Genomic DNA, 8,055 nt, shown 5'->3' on the forward strand with positions numbered 1-8,055 from the left:
ACCACACCATCGGATCTAGCAAGTGGTGTCAAAGCTTAGGTCATTGTGTTCGCTTTGGTTTCAAAGTCAGCAAGGTCCTAGAAAGTTCCATTAATGGCTGGAAAAGAAGGAGCTTCCGTCACACGACCACCATTGCTCGATGGATCAAATTATCTATACTGGAAGATACGTATGAAGGCTTTCATCAAATCTCTTGATAAGAGTGAATGGGAAGCCGTGGAAGAAGGATGGTCTCCCCTATTCAAAGTTGATGAAAACATCAATGAGACCTTGAAGATGAAGAGTAACTGAAGTCCTGGAGATATGCTCAAAGCGAATGCTAATAGAAAATCACTCAATGCTATTTTTGGAGGAATAGAAGAGAACCAGTTCAGGTATGTTACAACATGTGATTGCGCCAAGAATGCTTGGGACATTCTACAAAGAATTCATGAAGATACAAATTTGGTGAAAATCTCCAAGCTCAAGATGTTGTCAACCATATTTGAGAATCTCAAGATGAGAGAAGAAGAGACTATCATCATATTCAACAGCAAACTGATGGACATAGCAAATCAAGCATTTCAACTCGGTAAGAAGTATTTTGATAAAATACTTGTTCAGAAAACTCTCAGATCTCTTCTAAGAAGATTTGATGCTAAAGTTGTTGCAATAGAAGAAGGAAGGGACATCACAACTATGAGACTTGATGAGTTGATGGGATCCTTACAAGCCTATGATATGAATTTGAATCCAGGTAGAAGAGAAGAAGATATAGTTATGAAAGCTGAAGCAACAAGGTCGAAAGAGTTGCAACATACTATTGTAACTGAAGACAAAGCAAAAGATATAATCAACAATCGTACTACTTTACCAACTGTGATAAAGAAAGCTGAAGTTTTCAGAAATTTCAATGCTTTTGCTAGTCCAGTTACAACCTCAATAGCAACACCTGGAGAAAGTGATTGTGAAGTGGTTACTGAAAATGATCTTCTTCATGGGTATGAACTTATGCTAAATAAAATTGTTAAAATGTTCACACAAAACAAAAGTCTTGCAAAAGAGCTGAAAGTATGTCAAGAAAAGTTGAACGATGCTGAAAAGACCATAAACTACATGAAGAAGGGAAAAGCCAAGATTGATGAGATATCTTTTAAAGCAAGTGTTACTCAACATAATATTGAGACTATAAAAGAGACATCAGGAGTCAAGAAAGGTAAAGTTGAAGCAGGTTGTGTTCTATCAAATGCTCAAGAATATAAAGAAGTAAAGCATAACAAGGTGAAGAGAAGACATAGAAGACAAGTCCCCATATGCTTTCATTGTGGAAAAAGAGGCCATATAAGACCTCAAGTGTTATCAACTGAAGGAAGACATGAAGAATGGTAGAGTATTTGGAAAAACAAAGAAGTAGATTCCAACATGTCATTATTGTGGGGTCAAAGGGCACATTAGTCCAAGATGTTGGAAGATGAAGAAAGACTTAAATAAAGGCAAAAATGTTAGCAGACACCATATACCAGAGAAAGGAAGAAAGCTACCAAGAAGATGTGGAGTAGAAAGAAGACTTAGTGGGATACTCTTTAATGAAAAAATCCTCAAAAGACAATTGGTATTTTGATAGTTGTTGTTCAAAATACATAATAGGTGACAAAGGCTTTTTGATGAATTACAAAGAATGTCAAGTTGGGCATGTGACTTTTGGTGATGGTCAAAAAGGTCAAGTAGTTGGAAAAGGAACATTGATGGTTCCTGGGTATCCAAGATTGAAAAATATTCTACATGTAGAGGGACTCAAGGTAAATCTTCTGAGTATAAGTCAATTGTATGATCAAAATCTGGTGGTAAAATTCACTCAGGATAGATGTGTGGTCTACGATGAAGCTGGTCAATATGGTTTAATTGGTTCAAGATCTTCAGACAATTGCTATTTGCTAGAAAAATTGGAAGTCTGTTACAACGCATTTTCCAACATCACTGAAATCTGGCATCAGAAGCTTATACATCTGAACTTCATAAACTTAATGAAGATTGCAGAAATAGAAGCTGTTAAGGGAGTGCCCAAGCTTACAAAAAAGGAAGATGGTGTATGCAGACCTTGTCAACTGGGAAAGAAAAGTCGTGCTACTCACAAAGTGTTGCAACACATTGTTACAAAAAGAGTGTCAAATTGGGTGGACATCTTGAAGGAGAAATCAGATACCTTTGAAGCTTTCAAGAATTTATGCATGCAACTTCAAAATGAGAAAGTGTGTCAAATTGGGAAGATTGTCAGAATTAGAAATGATCATGAAAGAGAATTTGAAAATGCTCAGTTTGCAGAATTTAGCAAAGAACATGGGATTCATCATGAATTTTCAGCTACAAAAACTCCTTAACAAAACGGAGTGGTTGAACGGAAGAATCGCACTCTTCAAGAGATGGCCAGAGTTATGTTGAATTCAAAGAAACTCTCTACAAGGTTTTGGGCGGAAGTAATCAATACAACATGCTACATCATCAACAGAGTGTATATTTTGACCTCAACCAACATGACACCTTATGAAATTTGGAAAGGTAAAAGGCCAAACCCCAAATACTTTCATATCTTTGCAAGCAAATGTTACATTTTGAATGATAGAGATCAGCTGGGAAAGTTTTACAAGAAAAGTGATGAAGGAGTATTTATAGGATATTCTACTACTAGTAGAGCATATCGAGTGTTCAATTCAAGAACCAAGAAGATGATGGAGACCACTAATGTTGTTGTTGATGATTTCTCTTATATGGAGACTCAAGGTTCATCAAGTGAGCCAAACAAGCTTATCACACAGAATTATGAATCAGCAGATGAAGAGTTACAAGTATAATAACAGGTTGTAACATCGGTTACAACACCAACTGTAATGACAAAAACTACTTAGGATTCAGACAGACAATAGGTTAAAACTAATGTTGCAACTGAAGTTATAACAGGCGAAGTTATCTCAAGATCAAACAAAGAAGAAAATGAAGATGAAGAAGACAATGAAGACAACAGTCTTGAACCATCCTCAAGAATAAAGAAAAATCATCCTATGTAGAATATGATTGGTAATGTGACTGATGGAAGGAGAACCAGAAGCACTCAAAGAATTGATTATCGAGAATTGGCCAAATACACATGTTACATCTCTCTTACTGAACCAAAGAATGTCAAAGAAGCCTTAGTTGATGAGTACTGGATGGCTACAATGCAAGAAGAATTGAATCAATTTGTTCGAAATGATGTGTGGACATTAGTCCCAAGGGCAAAGGATGTGAATGTTATTGGAATCAAGTGGATTTTCAAGAACAAGACTAATGACAAAGGCAACATCACCAGAAATAAAGCAAGACTAGTGGCTCAAGAATATACTCAAGTTAAAGGAGTTGGCTTTGGTGAAACATTTGCACCAATTTCACGCATAGAATCCATCAAATTATTGTTAGTAGTAGCATGTTGCATGGGATTCAAGCTACATCAAATGGATGTCAAGAGTGCTTTTTTTAATGGAGTTCTAACTGAAGAAGTATTTGTGGAGCAACCAAAAAGGTTTGAAGATTCTCAACATTTAGATCATGTGTTCAAATTGAAAAGGGCTCTCTATACCTTGAAGCAAGCTCTTAGAGCTTGGTATGAAAGGCTCACAAAATTTCTACTTGAGAAGGGCTACCAAAGAGGGGGAGTAGACAAAACTCTATTCATCAAGAAGTCCAAGTCAGATCTTATGGTGGCACAAATCTATGTTGATGATATCATATTTGGTTCAACATTACAAAAGTAAGTGTATGAGTTTGTTCTTCTAATGCAAGAAGAGTTTGAGATGAGCATGGAAGGTGAACTAAACTACTTTTTGGGTTTCCAAGTCAAACAAAGTGAAGATGGAATTTTAATTTCTCAAACCAAGTATGCACAGAACTTGGTAAAAAGATTTGGCTTGGAAAATGCTAGACACATGAGAACACCCATGAGTATAAATGAGAAGTTGACAAAAGATGAGCATGGAAAAGATACGGATCCAAGTCTCTATAGAAGCATGATTGGAAGTTTGCTCTATCTCACAGCTAGTAGGCCAGATATCTCTTTCAGTGTTGGAGTTTTTACAAGATATCAAACAACATTGAAGGAATCTCATTTGAAAGCTGTTAAATGTATCATCAGATATGTTAATGGTATTGCAGAATATGGAATTTGGTATTCAAAAGACTCTAACTCACATCTTACAGGTTACAGTGTGCAGATAAGGCAGGAAATATTGATGATCGAAAGAGCACCTCAGGAGGATGTTTTTATCTTGGTAACAACTTGGCCAAATGGTACAACAAGAAGCAAAGTTCTATTTCACTCTCCACTACAGAGGCTGAGTACATAGCGGCAGGAAGTTGTTGCACACAATTATTATGGATTAAGCAAATGTTTGAAGATTATGGCCTACAACAAGGTTTGTTGACTTTATTTTGTGACAACAAAAGTGCAATTGATATCTCCAAGAATCCAGTCCAACATTCTCGTACCAAACATATTGATCTTTGACACCACTTTATACGAGATTTGGTAGAAAACAAAACAATTGTTATGGATTATGTGGAAATGGAGAAGCAACTGTAGGATATCTTTACCAAACCCCTTGATACTACAAGATACGAAAAGTTAGGGGAGAGATTGGCCTTTACCAATTTTAATCCCTATTAGGGACTGCAAACGATCTACATCTGCTACAATTTATCAATGTCGTTTGTAGCAGCAAGAAGGAGATCTGAAGACAGGGGAAGTTGCAAAAGTAGTTACAACCTAATGTGTAACAGGTATAGGCTTTGGCATCATTCAACCAGAAAAAAGGAGAAGTTGAAGATTTGAAGAGCTCCAAACCAACTGCACTTCATTGTCTATTTATTTTTTTTACAACATTTGTGCTTATTTTGTAAATCACTAGTTGTAGTGTAATCATGTATTTTGTAAGCAACTAGATGATATATCAGTCTGTAACAGTCATGTCTCAGGTAGTGTTGTACCTGGAGGTTGTAACAGGTGTCGGTCTGGAAGCAGAAGCGGTTGTGTCAAATTATGCCAAAAGGGGAGATTGTTAGTGCAAGAGCACTTTAATTGGCATGAGTTGACACCAAGTCAAGGTGATACGGGAACCTTTGTGACGTGGAATAAATAATGAAATGGGAAGCATAGTGGTATGGCAAGGAGTCTTGGATTGGAGGCAAATATCTTGAGAGATCTTGGTGGAGCTATTTTCGGTATGTGTTACAACTTGAAGGCAAGATCATATCAAGACCATATTTAGAGAGATTTGATTGGAGACTAAATATGGATGGAGCTTAATTGAAGAAATACCTATCAATATGCATCCCTTCAAAACTTGATGCAGGTCCCAATCATAAGTAACTAAGGATGGATTTACAGCCCAATCAAGAAAGGTAGAAGTTGTTGTTGAGTAAGAGACCTACTAATATGGCGGTCGCGGTTTCTGGTGGCAGAGTTATTATAGGCCGGTTGTGCAAGGGGTTTTTAGTATTGGCGGCACAGTGGCCAAACTCACAAGGAAAGGAGCTAAGTTTTGGTGGTCGGTCCGGTGTGAACAAAGTTTCAAGAGTTGAAACACCGATTGGTATACGCACTATTCTCACACTTCTATCTCACAGTGAAGGTTTGCATTTTTATAGCGATGCATGTAAAAGCTGGTCTTGAGTGTATTGATACGGAGATAATTGGTATGGTGACATACTTCTAAACAGTTAAACCATTTGAATTGAACATCCCTCGCTAAGCCTAAATTGATTCTTTGTGATTTTAAACTCTGAAGATTTGGAGGCATTATTTGTATGGGAGACTTGTAGGTGTTTCTGGATCATAAGAGCCTTATGCATTTCACATGAGAAGGAGTTCCTTTGCGTGAGAGGATATGGTTGGAATTCTTTGAGAAAGACTGGATTTGACCATCGGTTATCGTCTAGAAAACGAATGTAGTGGTACAGTGCCTTAGTAGGAGATCTTTGTTGGGTGTTGCTACATTAATCCTCAGAGCTATCTTGGAGTTTGGGGCAGATGGAGCTACAAGTGGTGTCCCAAAATTATTGGCGTGCTATTTGGCAAGTTTGGTTGTAAGGACCCACTCTTTTTGAGAGGATTAAAGCGTGAAGCCTGAGTGAGTGGTTATTTGGGAGACCGTGGCGAAGTGAGAAAGGGCACCCAGAGTTTAGTTTAAGTCCATGAAGATGGCTGGGTGAGAGATCGGTGGTTGTGTTCTGAGATGAATTTAGAATTGAAGAAATCATGGAAGCTCATTATACTGGCTACTCGGTCGTCCGGGAGAGTACAGTATACAAGATTTGAAGGTAATCTTTTGGTGGAACAACATGAAGAGAGATGTTACTGATTCCTTATGGCGATCCTTGAAACATCCAATGAATTAGATTAGACATCGAGGCAGTAGGGCTTACCTAACAGTTCACAGGTGGAGTGGGAGAACATTGCTATGGATTTTGTGTTTGGGTTCCCTCAAGGCCTTGATCGAAGGGCTTAGGCAGATTGTTTGGTTGGTGGTGGAGGCCAGTGGCCAGTGCACATTTCTCGACTATGGTGGCTTTAGAGTTAATTTGAGGTTGCATTGATCGAACAGGTGGACCATGGTGTTCCTGTTACTATTGTATGCAATTCCAAAGGATACTTGGTTAGGTGGCATTGGAGAGTCACATAAGGCCTTGGGGCAGAATTGGTTTAACATAATATAATGACGATGCAGTGATCAGAAACAATTCGGTCCCCGGAGGATATGCCTTGATCTTGTATACTTGATTTAGGGGCTTCTGGGATCGGCGCACCTTGGTGGGTTTTCTTATATCTTGATTCTCGGTGATATTGGATCAACTCCCTTATAGTATTTTAACTAGCGGAATGTGGTGCTATTTATTTGGGATGATGTGGGAGGCAGAAATTGTTGAGGACCAAGGTTATTGGGTTGTGATGGAGAAAGTTCGTGCAGTCGGAGATACACCCACGAATAGCTGGGGCCGGAGAAAGATTATCGAGATAATGGGAAGGCTTACAGGTTTAGGGTGACTGTGCCTTTCTTAAGGCTAACTCCACTAAAGGAGTCATTCGTTTTGGTGTGAGAGGAAGCTCGAGTCCTCGGGGTTTTTTCAAGTAGTTTGGGGATCTTGGGGCAGCATTGGTGAGTGGCCTCTCGGCTTGCATTTCCTTCAGCATCTCGGGTTCACGTGATGTGTTTCCATGTTTATCTTGAAGAAGTTAGAACCGGTCTGGCCAGTAATCTGATTTCTCAAGACTTTGAGCTTAACAATGATTTGGCGATATGAGGAGAGCCCTGTAAAGGGTGCTGGATTTTAAGAACAAAACATGAAGGTGGGTGTTTCTTATGTCCGAGTTGGGGCTGGAGCAATGTCGTTCAGAGGCGATGAAGCAACACAGGGGTTGGAGTCGAGATAAAGAGAGATAATAAGTATCTTTTTGATACACAGTGCAGGTTTGGGGGGACCAACTCTTTGCAGGAGGGAGGAGTTTAGGGCCAAGTCTCTTAGATAAAAATAAAAATTCCTTTTAGTTAAATTTATCTATTGTTACTCAATATTTTAAAGGAATTTTAATAACATCACTGACTCAGGATCCGATTTATGATTCATGCTTTGAGCGAGATGTTGCTTGATCCATTTGTTTTGTTTTTCAAATAAAAGAGATAGTAGAAGCCGGAGAACCACCTCCTTTCTAGTATAAGTATGGTGGTGACTTGGCGAGAACTGTTGATGTTGGGTTGAGATTTGTAGAAATCCAAGACAGATGGTTGGAGGAATTTTAATTGTGGTTGGATCTTCTTTATTCTCTCTCAGTGGTTCTCCGCTTAGATTGCCTGGGGTTGATGCCTGTTCCCATTAGTTTTTTGTTTTTCGTTCGTTTCAGTTTGTCCATCAGTACATGTTTCATTTATGTTGTATGGGTTATATTTTAGTTCTAATATTTGTCTTGGTGATGTTTAATTTATTATGCGGCCTTTAGGATGTATATTTTTTATGATAATTCAGGGTCATTTTATACTTGTGGTATTTTTCTTA

General features: G+C 38.4%; 1 protein-coding gene across 1 annotated transcript; it reads left to right on the plus strand.

Moving 5' to 3' along the window:
* The first annotated feature begins 303 nt into the window (after nt 1-303).
* LOC120258644 lies at nt 304-2,357 on the plus strand. The gene is made up of 3 exons (XM_039266094.1): nt 304-1,210; nt 1,627-1,778; nt 1,839-2,357. Exons 1-3 carry the CDS (start codon nt 304-306, stop codon nt 2,355-2,357), a joined length of 1,578 nt encoding a protein of 525 aa, XP_039122028.1.
* Nucleotides 2,358-8,055: the final 5,698 nt, after the last annotated feature.

Source organism: Dioscorea cayenensis, chromosome 4, assembly GCF_009730915.1.
Source record: "Dioscorea cayenensis subsp. rotundata cultivar TDr96_F1 chromosome 4, TDr96_F1_v2_PseudoChromosome.rev07_lg8_w22 25.fasta, whole genome shotgun sequence".
Taxonomy (NCBI): Eukaryota; Viridiplantae; Streptophyta; class Magnoliopsida; order Dioscoreales; family Dioscoreaceae; genus Dioscorea; species Dioscorea cayenensis.